Source organism: Hippocampus comes, unplaced genomic scaffold (assembly GCF_001891065.2).
Source record: "Hippocampus comes isolate QL1 unplaced genomic scaffold, H_comes_QL1_v1.1 scaffold194, whole genome shotgun sequence".
NCBI lineage: Eukaryota > Metazoa > Chordata > Actinopteri > Syngnathiformes > Syngnathidae > Hippocampus > Hippocampus comes.
The window spans coordinates 82,824-99,099 of NW_017805828.1; the positions used below are offsets into that span (position 1 = coordinate 82,824).

A 16,276-nucleotide genomic window follows, 5' to 3' on the forward strand; every position below is an offset into this window, starting at 1 on the left:
TCTTTTCAAACCTCGTGCAACGGCAAACAAGATCATTCAGTTACAGTGTATTGCTAAAAAAACTAAAATAAAACACACATTTAAGTTAAATACTGAACTGTACTTAACAATTATACTGCACCGGATTAAGAAAAAAAAAGTGGCTTGTTTGTCATTTTTAATTGGAGAATTCCATATTCTTCATTTTAAGCTTATTTACCCAAAACGGAGTTCCTTCTATTTTAAAAGCACTGATGCCTTTTATTTTTTTGAATATTTAAATGCATATACCCTATATACAAAACCAAACTGTATTTCAGCATGAAAAACGCTTCCAGATCGTCTTCATACTGTGTGTCCTGATTTCTATTTAAAGTCTAACAGTGCAAATGCTGTCTAAAGAAGTCCCGAGGGCGCATGGAACAGTTATGATCATTTACTGTATGTGAGCTGTACAGCCAGGACAAAAAAAAAGTGTTACTCCTCTTTTTAAACCACTTCTAGTAAGTCTCCCAATTGGTTGGGTGTGTGCAACGGTCGTGGGTTGTTGGGTTTTTTTTTCCGCTTGTGTGCCGTGTAGTGCACGTGATGCTGCGCTACAATGAAAAGTGGTGTTTGCAAGCCGGCATAGAACACAAATGCGAGTCCCGTAACTGTATTGATGGACCCCGTTTCACTTGGCTGCAGACAAGTCGACGGTCGGTCTTGTTTACAAACCAAAAGCAACTTCATGTCACTTGCTGCTGTAAGAAAAATATGATCAAGTGTGAATAAAACTGTAAGTTAACTCAACGGGGGGGGGGATTTGCCTTGTGTGCTTGAATTGTACTGTGCCTCGGAAGTTAAATAAAAACAACTTCTAGTTCAGTCTATAAGTGCGCCGTTTGATTTTTCATTCCAAACAGGAGAGCGCATTACTGTCGTCGTAATTCTAATCAGATGGAAATGTCTGTTTTTTCCCCTTTTCGAAAGTGCTTGAACTTTAGAGGAACTGCTTATGCATGAAAAGGTCCGCTGTGAAACCTTGTTGTATTTCCCCTCAATGTATTAAAATTCTGATTAGAGCATAAAAATATTGTAATCATCATTCCGACCATTTGCAGGTGTGACTTACTTTTCTTTTCATCCAAAACACAAAGAAATAACAAAATTTTGAGTTACATATTTTTTTATTGTGGGGCTATGATTTGTGAAGCCTGCCCAAGGGATCGAAAAATACCCCAACTCAAATAATTTTGAAATCTTTTCCACCACTTATGTGACCTTTAACCTGTACAACTTTACTGGGAAAAAAAAGCAAATATTTTCAAGAAGGGGAAATAAAAATAACAAACCACGATAATGTGGTTGCACATGTGTGTAAATCATCTTAGGGGTGTTGTGGCGGCGTTCAAAATTAACCAGTCGCCTGCAAACGTATGTTACATTGGAGTCGGCACACACCCGCCACCAATTTGATTAACCCCCACACATAGTTTAAGCTGCTCTAGTAGGCTTTTACTGGCACGGTTGCTTTGCAGCAGAAGCCTTTAGATTTTGTGCAAACACCATTTCGAACTTCATAATTCCCAACCAATCCGTTCCCAGTTTTCAGTACCTGTAAAACACTGTTGCCACAAAACCAACAGTATATGCTCACTTCTGTTCAATAATCAGGAGTAAAGAAAGCATAAATTATGCTAAGCCACGTTGTGCTGTTTCATAAACAGCCTGATAGTTCACAGCCACTTTTTTTTTTTAACTATTGCTTCTCATTTGGCTTGAACTGGAACCTATCCTGCCAGCCAATCAAAAAGGCACATATTGACCACCAGTCAAAAGTATGGACAATTTAGTCTTCGATGAACATAACACACATGTTTATGAAATCTGGAAGTTAGCCAAGATACCCCAAGAAATCCCACACAAGTACAGGAGAGAACACCCAAACTTCACACAGTAAGCCCAGAGCTGCGATTCAAACCCGCTGAGCCGCTGCCGGCTGATAAAGTCATTAGACTAGTAACTTGCGAACATTGAAAAAGATAAATACGCAATAGTTCTTCTTTTGATTAAATGACAGGTTTTAAGGTGAGGGGGAAAATGTGTGCACCTCATTCCAGTTCCCAGTGTCCCCACTGGGTCTTGAACCGACAACCCTGTGGTCAATAATTACCAAGTCTGTACACTTCCTGAGATTCGTATTTCTCGTTGGTCCAACCAACGCGCCGTTTGGCCCATTTGTCTCCAAGTACGACTTGAAATGTTGCTGATGAAGCGCAGCTAAAAAGTCTGGCTCTTCAGATGCAACGGAGTCCCCCGAGAAACCGAGTGGGCTAACTAGTTTCTGGTTACAAAAAAGCCACCTATTAGTTGAGTGCTGGTTTAAATCCTGGTTGAATTCCAATTTGAACAAAAAGGTGACAGTCCCTTATTTCCCCGAAGCCTTTTTTATATCTTGTGTAGCAGTGCATCTGCATGTTAGTTTTAGTGAATGTTATTCATCGTCTTTGATGACATATTGATAGATTTTGACACCGGTTTGGATTCGGACCACGATTCTCACGAATGTTTTTGTGGCTGTCATAAAACTTCCCCTCGGTCCTCCACAAATAACAGTTAGCCCACACTAGTTCTCGGTGGTGGCCCAAAATGAAGTACATTCAGGTGGTCTCGGCACTGTGCCGGGTTTTCAACTAGTTGAAGTTGGTCTTGTGAAGGTGTTTATTGGGGATTTCGATGGCGCTGACTTGTAACGGCCACGATCCGCCCATGATGCCCGCCTGGAGGGCCACGCCCGTCACCACGGCGAGGTCGGGGTCCACCGAAGTGTTGGGCTCCTTGCCGAAGAACTCGGCGATGAGCCGGCGGATGCGCGGAATCCTGGTGGAGCCGCCCACCAGCACGATCTCGTCCACCTCGTCTTTGTCCAGGTGGCCCTCTGTGAGCACCGTCTCCAACGGGGCCAAAATCTTCTGGAAGAGGTCCTCGTTGAGCTCCTCGAAGAGTTGGCGTGTGACGGCCGCCTCGAAGAGAACCCGCTCCGGGGCCGAGTCGTCACGGGTGAGCAGGTGCAGCGGCGACCTGATGGTGGCGCTGGCCTGGAGGGTGAGGTTGATTTTGGCCGCCTCCACGGCCTGCCGGAGACGATGGAGGTCCTCTTTCAGAGTGGGCACCACGCCAAACTCCTGTCGCACTCGCTCTGTGGCGTACTGGAATAACCTCTGGCTGAAGTCTTGACCGCCGAGCTTGTTGTTCCCTGCAGGAAGACACAGTTGGAGCTGTGTTTTTCGCTTCGCCTGATGCGGTAAATAGTCGCTGTACTTTATTGCAAATTGCCTGTCCGGTAACCCGTAACATTTATTGTTGAGCTTGCCAGAAGGTGAGTTTTAGGACTCGTTCGTCCGTGTGTGATGTCACATCAGGTTGTCCAAGCGTGTTATTTAGGCCGGTCTGCAAGCGGATATGACTGTGTTCATGCCTGATACATGAGTTTGATGCTTTATGGTCCTTTTCATTTTAAGTTGTCTGCCACCTCTGTGATTGGCTGGCAACCAGTTCAGGGTGTCCCCCGTCTACTGCCCGAGGACTGCTGGGATAGGCTCCAGCACCCCCCGCGACCCTTGTGAGGATAATCCGATGCGAAAATGGATGGACTGATGTCAGCCACCATCTTGTGGCATTTATACAGCTCTGTTACAAAACAAAAGTAATCTGAGTAATTGATGCCACTTCCATACAAAGGTTTACATTTGCCTACAGTTGCCACAAGATGGTGGCAAAGCACTACTGAAGACTCCATGAAACTCCTAAACTCACTCCAAGACACCAAGATAGCACAAGATGCGGCCAAAGCACAAATATGTAAGGGGAACATTATGTCCATGTTATGGCGTGATAGTACAAAGCCCCCCACCCTCCACAATTGGCCAATTCAATCACATTTGCGCCACCTTGATGGGGGTCTGCTTTCCACTTTGTTCCGGTTATTAAGAGTAAAGTGGAGAAGGCGGTTTACCGGCCATGGCTCTGGTGAAGAACATGCCACCCTGTTTGTTGAGCAGAGACACGTCCAGGGTTCCTCCGCCGAGGTCCACCACCAGCACGCTGAAGACGTCCACCTTGTGAAGGCCATACGCCATGGCCGCCGCCGTGGGCTCGTTGATGACACGCAAGATCTCCAAGCCTGTGAGTCAGTTGTGATGATTAGTCACGTTTGTGAGAATGACATTGATCGGTGGAGGTTGCTGCTGTTGTTTCTTTGGCTGACCGGCGAGGTTGGCGGCTTTGATCGTGTACTCCCTCTGCCTCTCGTCAAACTCTGCGGGCACAGAGATGACGGCTTTGTGAACGAGCGTGCCCAGTTGCCGCTCGGCCATCTTCCTCATCTTGAGCAGCAGCCGAGAGCCGATGAACTCGGGAGTCACAGTGAATGTAACGTTGGTGGTGATCACAAACTCGGCTCTCCCGTTGTTGGACATCACCTGGAAAAATGTTGATCATTATGTATTTTTGGTTTACTTCTACTTTCACAGTCTTTATTTACTAAGCAATCTGTACTTCTACGAAGCCAGACTAAGCATCTTTTTCTTGACAATTCTATTGGAGTGACATGACATTAGAGTCATGGATCCAGCCCACCTTGAAGGGATACCGGCTGCTTTCCTGCTCCAGCATATGTGGAGTAAAGACCTTCCCGATGAACCTCTTTGCATCATAGATGGTGTTGTGGGGGTTGTTGTCAGCCACATCTACCGCATCGTGCCCAGTCAGCACCGTCGTGTTGGTGAAGGAGACGGCGCTCGGGATGCTCCTCCTGCCCTCTTCATCTGCGATCACCTCCACCACTCCGCTGCCAGGGTGGAAAACGCCCACAGAGCAAAAAGTGGTTCCCAGGTCCAGGCCAATCACTTTGGGCTTGGGTGGAGGCAAGTACTGTTGACCCAAATAACCGGCCAAGAACAGAGCCAGGATCATAGAACCTGTAGTATACATAAACCGCACTGTCAGTACGCTCCCTCCGATTCATTAGTTTCGATTAGATTCGTATACAGGCATACATGGACAGCTAGGTAGGTAGAGAGATATTTTATTTATCCAAATCGGTTGTTTTTCGACTTACCAATCATTGATATTTCTCCTGCCATCGTCACGTACTTTTGCGAATCTGCCCGCAGTAGAAATAACAAGAAACGGTTGTTAACACCTCTGAATTAGTACTTGCCGCTTTCTGTTTCCCGAAACGACAATGCGACAGTCACAATTTCTGCGTTAAACACGTCAGCGTTGCAGCTTTGTAGCGGAGCATGCTGGGTAATGTAGTCAGAAAGCCGCTCGGTCAATAAGGATAAGAGCAATAACAATCGTCGTTTTGTACTACATGTCCCACAATGGCATGCGAGTAGCGTCATAAGAGAAAGGATTTGCTGTGTTATCCTGTTTTTTCCACAGAGCACGTTTGATATTGGTCAATAATCGTCGTAAATAATACAAAAAACATAAGGTAGGAATACATTTATTTTTAAATTATTACGTATACGTTTATAATTTAAATTATGTCTTTTTAAAAAGTTTATTTTTTTAACTAAAAATGTCATTTAAAAAGGATATTTTAACGATGGTGAGGCTGTGGGTTACAGCATGTTTTGCAGCACTCCTTGTAAATAAATAGCTGTTGCTCTTTATTTGCTTTGTTGTCTGCGTTCGAGCGTGCGTGTGTATGTGTGCGTGTGTGTGTGTGTGTGTGTGTGTGTGTGTGTATGTGTGTGTGTGTGTGTGCGCGCGCGCGCGTTTTCTTTTTTGATTCATTAAAATGTTTCTCGTATTTTTAAATATTTCATTCCAAATTATTCAACATTCAACAATTAAAAAAGTATTATTTATTAAAAAATGAACATATTGTTACTGTTGTTTGAATTTAATAGTTTCTAATATTCCAATAATAATAATAATAACGAGTAAGAAAAAATAAGACAGTAGCAGTGTTTATTCATGGCTATTTACAGAATTATTCACACGAACACACTATTTCCTCTCCCCGTTATTCACTCAAGCACATTTAACTCCCTGCACAGTATACTGTACGTATATACAGTAGAAGGCAACTTTGGAATTTATACATTATCCAAATCTCATGCCGAAAAAATATTCCACTTACTATCACTTTATTCAAAGAAAATAAAGGTCACCAAGGTGGCAACGTGTTGAAAGTATGTAATAAGGGAGTTTCGAATGACATAATGAATAAAGAAGTACAAATACCGAATGATTTTCAGATTTTGAATGAAATAAATACGATAAAGTGGTCATTTGTCACAACACAAATTAACCGCCTAGAAATCAGAATTACACGTTGATTATCGCTGAAAATGTGACAAAATGCTGGTCAGGCCAGCACCCCAAGTCAACCGTTTGCAAATATCAAGGAGGGCTTTGATTTTTTGAAGGACAGTATGCATCTGAGAACAATGTTAGGAAGCCACGACGTCTGCGAGCTGCTCTGTGTCATCCTTGCTGTCTGAGCACTCAGACGGGATGAAGCAGCCTGAGTCCCTTGGACAGTCGCTGTCTTCTTCCTGTGGCCCACCAGATGATTTGCTCTCATCCACATCCCTCGCATCATCACCTGCAGCAGAAAAGTCCAACTTTGACTCAAAATGATCACCCAGGAATGTGGTTAAATGGTGGAAAAAGTGCAAGCTTCTTTTGGAATATGGGAAGAAGCTTGAGTACCGGGAGAAAACCATGAAAACGTGGGAAGAACATGTTAACTACAAACAGGAAGTCCGTGAATCAAAACCCACACCTCAGAACAGTGAAGCAGCAGTGCGAACCACACGGCCGCCGTGTCATCACACTCTACAAAATGACTTTTCATGACACAAAGGCTCTAAAAAAACAAAAGAAGTATCACCTTTATTTTGCCTCGGGCACATCTGCTTGGGTTCATTGCGGTACTGCAACAAAGACAGGCTTAATTTAACCTGCCTGTTTTATTCCGTTTCAAAACTGACGATGGCTATTTTTGCTTTCTGCTTTGAGACAGCAGAGAGGAAAAAAAAAACAACACCTTCTGGCCTCTTCAGCACTTTCTATTTGACTAGCAGGAAGTCACCAATAAAGAGTTCCTGTAAGGCTTGAAACATCTCGGCTTCGATCTGTCGTTTTACATTCGAAGTTGTCAAAAACATTTCCAACGAACTGAGGGGGAGTTTTCAAGGTTGTTTATTAGTGTGTTTTTTTTTTTTACATCATAAGAACCTGGCACTTAGAGAAAAGTGTGTAGATTTTCTATATTGACTGGATGTTACTCAAGTCAGGCTACTTTTAAGTGAAGAAAAAAAAAAAACTTCTGACTGCAATAGCATTGCATTGCCGTTGCCATGACAACCCGGAATCGCTTCTACCTCTGGACAGAGATAGATGGCTCAACTTTTGATCCACAATGTCATTTGTGCTCAGTGTTGGAGAGGGGGGAGGGGGGCGGTCTCTGACCTTCTGAGTAGTGACACTGGGAGGCAGCGAGCAGCTTGCGTCTGTGCTCGGGGTCTTTGACGTTGAGCTCGATGAGGTGTTTCTCTTCCAGGTGGATGAGGTCCTCCACCGTCTGGTAACCGTTGAGCAGCAGGGCAGACGCGTACTCCTTGGAGGAGAGACAACACTTCCAATTTAAATTCTAATAAGTGAATCGTGGCACGAAAAGGGACAAACAATTGGCGGCGTTTTCACGGAAGCAGTATATGTCTGTCTAAATGTTAAACTTTCTATCAAATCACTTAATGCAGACATCCTCACCTCTAGATTGAGTCGCTCCAGCAGCTCCAGCAACGTTTTGGGTCGAGGTCTTTTGCATAGCTTCTGTTGTCGTACCTTGGGAGCTTCGTCGTCGCCGTCGTGATGATGACGATCATCATCGTCATTATCTCTCTCTTGTTTTTCCTCCTCCTCCACCAAAACGTCCACATAGATGAATTTAAAGTTCCCCACCTTGTTGTTGAGCATACCCGTCCAGATGCCCATTGGAGGCTTACTGATAATGTTGATAATGTCACCAGCCTGGAATATTGATGGAAAATAAACATTTGGATCAAACTTAAGTTGTTTTTTTTATTTTTATTTTTTCAAGTTTCAGAATGACACGTGTCTGACCTTAAGTTTGAGGGAGTCTGTGTCATACGGGCTGGGGACAAAATCCGCGTGGACACGGGCTCTGCCACAGAATTGACCCCGATAGGAACCGTCCTCCTCCAACTTCAAACTGTCCCTCTGACCGGAACCATTGGACTCACTGGTTACACCACCTGAAGCACAATATATAATAATAAAAAAAAATAAAAATAAATAATAATAATAATAATAATGATAATATATCCATCCAATCGGAGGGCACACAGAGACGAACAACCATCCGCGCTCACACTCACACCCAGGGACGATTTAAGTGTTCAGTCAGCCTACCACCCACGACCTCTGCACTGTGAGGTCAATGCACTAACCACTGTTCCACCGGGCCTCTTATAATAATAAAATTATATATATATGTGTGTGTGTGTGTGTGTGTGCGCGTGTGTGTGTGTGTGTGTGTGTGTGTGTGTGTGTGTGTGTGTGTGTGTCTAAGTAAAAAAACCAAAACCAAAAACTGTTGTGTCATAGGCCGTTAATGTTATTTTGTAGTAAAAGTGAACTGTAATATGAGTGTATGCGTACTTGAGGAACTTAGGCCGCTGTAAAGACTCTCCAAAGAGTTACTGGCTCTTGTGGAGCTTTTTTCAGTTGCAGGTGTCGTCTCTGTCTCTGCGTCGTCGCCCTGTCACACATAAACAATGAAAAAGTTCATTCATGGCACGTGAACCTTCATTTGTGAATAATTCAGTTCAATGCCCAAATTGTGCTTTTTAGGAAAACGCACCATCTCTTCAGACAACGACTTGATATGTTTTTTGCCCATTTTTCTGCGCATGGTCAGTGAAATGGCTTTCATTTTCTTCCCGATTCCAGCTGACTTGTTTGCCTCCAAGCTCTCACTTTCTTCAGGGAGCTGCGAATAATAAGTTTTGTGCAAATCTGCGTCAATTTTACATACAGACACACATACATTCCTGTGAAGAAACACACACATTTTTGCATAGGACAAGAAAGGAGTTAGTTTAACGTTTCCAATCACATCAGCCCCCTTAATTCAGAAGGGTTGGATGAAAGGGACATTTTACCACTTGGAATCGCTTATTTTCTTATTATTGGTGATGAAAACAACATTTCTGCCATTATTTCTGTGGAAGTTGATACAAGTTGTGGTTCAGGAGATATCAAGCAAATCCCAGGAAGGAAGATTTACAACAAGTATTCACATAATGTACAGTAATTTGATATATTTCCAAGAAGCAAAAAAAAAAAAAAAGGGGGGGGATCAAACGAAATCAGGTTTTTGAGGAGAGAGAAAGAGAGAGTGTGTGTGTGTGTGTGTGTGTGTGTGTGTGTGTGTGTGCGCCCAGCCTTGCTGAAAAGTAAAATGTACAAACCACATCTGTTCCATGCTCCTCAGCTTTGGCTGGAGATGGATTAGGTCTGAGACTCTCAAACTTCCCAAAGCTTGTGGAACGCTGTGGAGGACATTTAAAATTATTATTCACATTTGGGTGTGGGGGCGAGTGTGGGGGGGGGGGGGGGGGGGTCATTGTCAAAATAAGTTGCAAATAAGCAGTTGTTGGGTTACACTGTATAATGTTGAGATGTTTCTCATATGTTTCCCCTCACATAGAGCAAATAATGCAACCATGTAATTCGAGTCAACTCCCAGCACAGTTCTATCCGGCTTGTTGCCTTGAAAGAGATTTTCAATACATCAGCAGATGTATTGGATGTTCTTCGATTGCGCAGATGTATCAAATGTTGTGGCAGGTGAGTGCATATGATGTAACACATTGTCGTGGCGAGGGTTTATGCATTATCCAATATGATAAACAGAGTTAAACCATTACGCACTCATGCCAGCTTCCCTTTCCCTCCCTGTTTTTATTTTTTAGCCTCAATTTTTCCATGAATCTAACGTCATTATAATCTGTCCCAAACCCTCCGTCATCTGCACAACAGAGCGGCGAATAATTATATAAACCAAGTAATCCGTGGGAAAATCCTGGGTTAAATATGAGCCGCGTGCTCCTCGATAGTCCTCTGTGGATTGATTTAATGCAGCGACGGGCTAAACAATGTCCTCCGCCATCCAGAAATATAAACAGGCCAGTTGGGGGCTTTAATTCTAAAGCCCTCATCCTAATTTTAATCGAATTCTCTGATTTTGTTTCATTAAAAAAAAATTGGAAATACTGTACAAGAATGCAATTAAATGAGAAACATTTTTCCCTTAAATTTTCAGTACTTGTCGGTAAAATTACAATACAATTGACATTCTATTGTCTATTATTTTGAGTGTCATCTCCTACCTTTGGTTTGTTGCTCTTAGTTTTGTCGGACACATTGGAAGTTGCCCTCTGCAACATTTTCTCTTTTAGGTTCTCAAGTCGAATGTCTTTTTTTAAATTCCTTTTTGGTCTCCTGACTTTCAAGTGCGGACTGACGCTGGGACTGTGCGTCTTCGTGTCTGACTTCGTTGCAACACACAGGATGTTAAGCAATCAACTTTGTGTCTGTCGTTGCAGAATCGCTTTTGAAAGGGGAAAATTGAGGCTTTGCGGCCCCGCTCGACAAAAACAGCAACACCATATCCAGGAAGAGCAGCATTTAGTTTTGAGGTAATATCAAGCTTGAGGTAAAATGACATCACAGATGCAGCATTTGAAATTGTTTTTTTCTTTCTTTTGTTTTGTGTTGTACCTTTCACATTGCTTATGATAATACAATTCTTCCGCAAAGCACAAATAGAGGAAACAGGCGACAAATGAAGGATGAGAGTGTGGCAATTTGAGAGCCTGATGGAAATGATCATACAATTGATTGACTGTACCCATGTACCTCCATTAGGGAGACTCTCTATGCTTTACTTTTCCAGCCACAGTGACCTGTGATGACGAACTATACATTATGGAACATGTAAGAAAGGGAAATTCCGGTATTTACAGCTTGAACATCGTGAGGCATTGTGGGAGTCTTCAACATCCCATTCCTGTCCGAGGGAGTGACGTAACGTATGTGACGCGTCACGTTTTCAGTGCACGGATGAGTCATGTGTCCATATCATCACACATTAACAGCAAGGGAGGAAGGAAAGGGTTTTGCTTTCGGCTAGAATTACAGTCAGTATTTTGAATTTGCGTCAGGTAAAATCAACAGCACACACTATGCTGACGACAGAGTGTTATCTAGCTTCAATAAACCTACGTCCAAAATAAAAATATGTCCCTCCATTAGTTTTCACTTTTTAACTGGAATTTATTTTGAATGAGTCCTGCCAGTCGGTTTCAAACATCTCATGTCATGAAACCAAAAAATCCCTAAATAATAAACATGATTGCAGTATTCCACCATTTATTTTATTTTATTTTTTTCATTCAAAGACATTTTATTTCGGGATTAAAGTCGCAATGGAATCGTTTCCACCCATTTCAGAATTAAAATTTACATTTAGTCCCATCGGGGAGTTTTGTACTCTTATAAAACTACAAGCTCATTTTGCACTTTTGACTCCAAACCATATGAAAGTAGCAAATTGGGAAAAGTTCAGCAGTCCTCGAACTATCCTTTTAATAGCATTGTGGGGACAGGTTGAGGTTACATGATGCCAGAAGATTTTAAGTTTCTTTTCTATTCATTTCTTAATGTTGGGTTTTGCTTTTGAGGAAGTGCTGATGCTTGAAGTGGCAACTTTGTTGTGTCGAAATGAATTCCCGCCTGTCACTTGTTACTTGTTGGATCTTCTCCTTTTCTGGATCGTATGACAGACTTGAGGGCTTTCACGGTGGGGGGGACACACACACACTGGTGTCCCCAGTAAATTACATTGCATTGCAGGAGGATTTCAATCACTCACTTGTTAAAACCATGCGATTTTAAAGACAAAATGGTTGCCTAATCCCTGCCTTTGCAATCAGACGCAAACTCCTGTCAATCCAGATTACGGTTTCTCTTTTATTTTTTTTTTACACTGACGCACAGGGCAGCCGTTCCATTTCCAATTGTTTTGGCTGTTTTTCTATATCGTGTTTTTGAACTCTGTCTTTAAACATGACGTGTGAAGACCATTTCCTAAAGATATTAACCAAGTAAGCACGGGGTCAAAATGAAATGTTTTGTATTGTAGTATGTGAGGCAAAATTTTGATTTTTTTTTTTCAAAACACACACGCACGTCACCTATCGCGGGAAGTCAGAGGTCGAGGCAAACGTGTTGCTTCTGACACTGCTCCAGCTAGCTAGCGACAGGCTTCGAGTGCGGCTAAACGCTTTGTGGAGTCAAGGTCAGTAATTATCACCTCTAAATTGTGAACGTCTCCATTGTGAGACAAATGAAGGTTTTCTTATTTTATGGCAGTGAGGAAGCCTCACTTCTGACAAGTATATTTTCAGGGTTTACAAGGAAAGATAGGGAAGCCATGCTAACGGCTAAGCCAACCTAAGATTGACTTGTGCATCGTGAAACACCGGAATTAAGTGCTTGGGTGATTGAGTACACATTTCTTTGCTTAGTGTTTCCTTCTATTGTATGGCCTTTTGGAAAAAAAAAAGTTTCCAACCATTAAAGGTGAACAACCACCCACGTTGGCACAGTTTCATGCACATTTGCCAAAATAGTCTCTGTTTACCCGAAAAGCCAGTTTTCAGATAAAAACGAGTCTTTTGTAAATGTCTCTTAAACTCCATTGCGTTTTAGCTCGAAAAACTAATGACACTATAGCTCCTATAGGGGTCTTGTCATCTGTGTATGGGATCATTCTACTCAGTGTAAACAATCGCCTCAGAAGTTAAGCTTCAGAATACGCGGCAAAGAGGACACGCAGTTCACGTGCCCCACTGGGTATGATCATCAAGGGTCTTAAATTCGGAAAAGATATCAAACAAACTCTGAGGTCAGGCAGTCAGTACTGTGACGATGTCGAAGCTGAAACGAAAGTTTGAGTTAAAACGAATGTTGATGTGTTGAATGGATAACCTTTGGCAAGTACTGTACACAAGAAATGGCAAAATACTTACAGGTGAAGTTGTTATTTACATTTTTTTTTCTTTACATTTTAAAGATGACTTGCCTCTCAGAAATCTTTGAGCATGCCCCGACTTTTTTTTAAGTCTCTTAATCTTGAAGTAACTTAATAATAATAATTCTCTTGAATAATTTCCTTGCGTCTGTCTGTCTTCTACTTGTCATTCAAACAACCAAGTGGGTGACATTATTATTATTATTATTTTTTTTAATCGGCTGAGCAGTCATGATCGAGCCCGGTGACTTCCGCCTGGCAACAAGTGGCAGCTAATGTGACGTGTTTACGAAAAAGCTCAGATGTATGACTTGTGTTGTTTGCTACTTTGCTGGAGACTTACGTCGGGTTCTGACAGATCCAAGTCGGTGACGGACACCGTCACTTTTGGGGGAATCTGGGCTGTACAATTCAGATCCAAGCTGTCACCTTTGCCCTCGTGCTGTTTCATCTCCTTTTGGCGAGGAAGGTTGAAGTCGCTGGAGCACACGCGGTACTCCGTGAGCGGCCTTCGGCAATTGTGCTGGATGTTGCCCCAGGAGACGCTGTTGTCAGCTGGGTTGCTCCAGCGCTGGTTTGGGTTGTGGTTGTGGTAGTGAGTGGGTGTTGCACCACCAGGCAGGCTGATCATATCGATACAGCGGCATGCGTTTGCGTTTTCCTGTGTGGGAAGAGTAGAGGACTTGCCCAGGTAGAGCTTCCTGTCGGATCTGTGGGGCACATCCAGGTGGTGTGGAACATTTGGGGGGCTCTTGGCTCCCACTGGGGGGTACACTGAGGATAAGAGAAATATCATGAGTCCCGATACTGCAGGGAAAAGAGGAAGTGTCATGTTTCTGTTTTGTTTGGTCTCCAGCAGGTGGCAGTGGAGGGCTCTCCCTGCCATTCCGCACCTGTTTCGAGTCATTATCTGTCACCTGTCCAGAGACTACCAAGTCATTACCAGCTGTTGATTAATTTGCCTTGCTCACATCCAAGTGTATATTTTCTAGATCTGCATAGTTCTTGTTATAATAATAATAATAATAATAACAATAATAATGCACCTGTCATTATCTGTCACCTGTCCAGAGACTGCCAAGCCATTACCAGCTGTTGATTAATTTGCCTTGCTCACGTCCAAGTGCATATTTTCTAGACCTGTGTCGTTCTTGTTATAATAATAATAATACATTTCATTAGTTAGCCCTGGGATGTTCCCAGTGATTTATGTTGCACTTTGTCAGTCTCGCAACCTTATTTTGCAAATAAACCTTTTTTGTACTTTATATTATCATTGTCTACGTTTGCGGTATCCGCTCCTGTTCCGGATTGGTCCGGAACCATAACAAAGCATCTGTTAGCATCTGTGCCATTTTCAGCCTTGCGTTGATAAATATTACAATTTAGAATATGATTACAAATTTGCCTAATCAATGAGTCATGGTTAATGTCTTCCAGAAAGCTTTTGCTGAGGATTCCCCAACCCCATACTTGAAACGGGATCTCGCAGTGTCTGCTTTTGACCCTTGAAATCATTAGTCGAGCCATGTTGACAACATCGAGGGATATGGTTAATGTCTTCCAGAATACATTTGGTGGGGATTCCCCAACCCCATACTTGAAATACTGTAGGATCTCGCAGTGTCTGCTTTTGACATTTGAAATAATTAGTCGAGCCATGTTGACAACATCGAGGGATATGCAGGATGTGAGGATTTACAGTATAAACGTCAAAAATTTGGTGCTCTGCTGAGTGCCATTTAGTTGTAAAGCTGTGTTATTACCTGTGCTGTTGGAAGTTTTCTTCGCCGTCTCTTTCCCATTCTTTCCGGTCTGTTTCTTTCCAGGTTTTTGGTTCCTTTTTTCTGATTGTTTCGACTCTGTTGTTGCTCCTTTGGTGTTGATGTTCTGAAAAGGAGTGCAGATAGACCCAAAAAAAAAAGGTTCTTTTTTTTTTGTTTTTTGATGGGTGGGGGTTCTAATATGGGTGCTGCTTATCCCTGGCTTTGTCTGCTTCTCACTATTATGAGCTTTAAGCAGCAATGGACGCTAGGTGACCTGCCACAAGTGCTCTAAGCCTTTTCTCTTGCTCTGCCATGTGGCTCAGAGATTACACAGAGCAGTGGCTCTCTGTATTAAAAACGAATCAGCATTTCTGTTCGATTCTTCTGCCATTTTGCTCACCAGAGACAGACACAAAATACTTGCGGTGATTGTGAAATTTTAATGTCCTCTACAGAGGACAAATTTGAACTACTGGTAGTCAGGAGGATAAATCGGCACCGGCTTAAAAAAAAAAAATCCATATCATTTGGGCAACAATGTCCTGTTCCAAGTGTCATACTAATGTGAAACTGACTCTGTTTTAGTGGATTGGAGTGATTTACCTGACTTGGAGAATTTTTGTCTCTTTTTTTGGTAGCACATTGATGAGCGGATTTCCCTCCTTTGTTGTCTACTCTGTGCTTTGTCCTTTTCATCTCTACAAAAGAAAAAAAAAAGAGAGATGCAGTTCAAAAACAAATACAGCATTAATCACCAATTTGGCACTGGACATGACATCCTTCAATCCATTTTTGCTTATCCTTATTAGGGTTGTGGGTGAGCTCAAGCTGAGCCCAGCCAATTGCAGATGAAAATAAACAAAATTATATTATTCTAATATATATTCATGTGATCTATTTGTATTGATCATCACTCAACATTGTAAAATTTTGCATCGTTTTGATGAACTGTCTGCTAAAGCGGGAAGTGGAAGGGAGCACCCTGCCGAGAGCCCAAATGAACATTGGCCGATAGATCAGCTTAGCAGATTTATTTCCTATTTACCTTCATTGTGATGGCCAGTGATGTGGGCTAAATCTTCTGGGCTCATGGCAGTCTTCCAAAACGCTGCATTTCCAGCAGGGTTATCTGCTGAACGGGAGTGGGGGGTGGGTCACAAATGTCCAGGATTTTAGTTGAAAAATCAGAGTGCGGTCAAAAGTGGAAAGTCAGCAGAGTAGGTCAATCAACACCGCATGCTTGCTTTAGAAAAAAATTGTCCAACCTTATACGCTCCACTGTATACTGTATTTTAAAAAGAAAAGATATTCACCACAGTACAACCATATCTATTAATTTGACTCACCCAATGCCTCATTGTCTGATGCGGATTTGGACACTTGCGTTCTGAAAGTATAATGAACAGAA

General features: G+C 42.5%; 2 protein-coding genes across 3 annotated transcripts; both read right to left on the reverse strand.

Annotated features, from left to right (window-relative positions):
• Window positions 1–1,713: 1,713 nt before the first annotated feature.
• Window positions 1,714–5,259, reverse strand: hspa13 (heat shock protein 70 family, member 13). Of its 2 annotated transcripts, XR_002170288.1 has the most exons (6): window positions 5,081–5,259; window positions 4,600–4,940; window positions 4,229–4,442; window positions 3,977–4,144; window positions 2,384–3,217; window positions 1,714–2,324 (listed from the first exon to the last, which is right to left on the reverse strand). XR_002170288.1 is itself a non-coding variant. In XM_019887377.1 (5 exons), the coding sequence occupies exons 1-5, from the start codon at window positions 5,103–5,105 to the stop codon at window positions 2,655–2,657; spliced, it is 1,311 nt and encodes a 436-aa protein (XP_019742936.1). In that variant the 5' UTR covers window positions 5,106–5,259; the 3' UTR covers window positions 1,714–2,654. The 2 variants fall into 2 exon arrangements, 1 of the variants encoding a protein (XP_019742936.1); XM_019887377.1 differs by having other exon boundaries at window positions 1,714–3,217.
• Window positions 5,260–5,926: 667 nt separating this feature from the next.
• On the reverse strand, window positions 5,927–15,974 carry samsn1a (SAM domain, SH3 domain and nuclear localisation signals 1a). The gene is made up of 11 exons (XM_019887376.1): window positions 15,914–15,974; window positions 15,472–15,566; window positions 14,869–14,992; window positions 13,446–13,876; window positions 9,477–9,557; window positions 8,867–8,995; window positions 8,665–8,764; window positions 8,107–8,258; window positions 7,753–8,013; window positions 7,453–7,600; window positions 5,927–6,583 (listed from the first exon to the last, which is right to left on the reverse strand). The coding sequence occupies exons 1-11, from the start codon at window positions 15,957–15,959 to the stop codon at window positions 6,429–6,431; spliced, it is 1,722 nt and encodes a 573-aa protein (XP_019742935.1). The 5' UTR covers window positions 15,960–15,974; the 3' UTR covers window positions 5,927–6,428.
• Window positions 15,975–16,276: the final 302 nt, after the last annotated feature.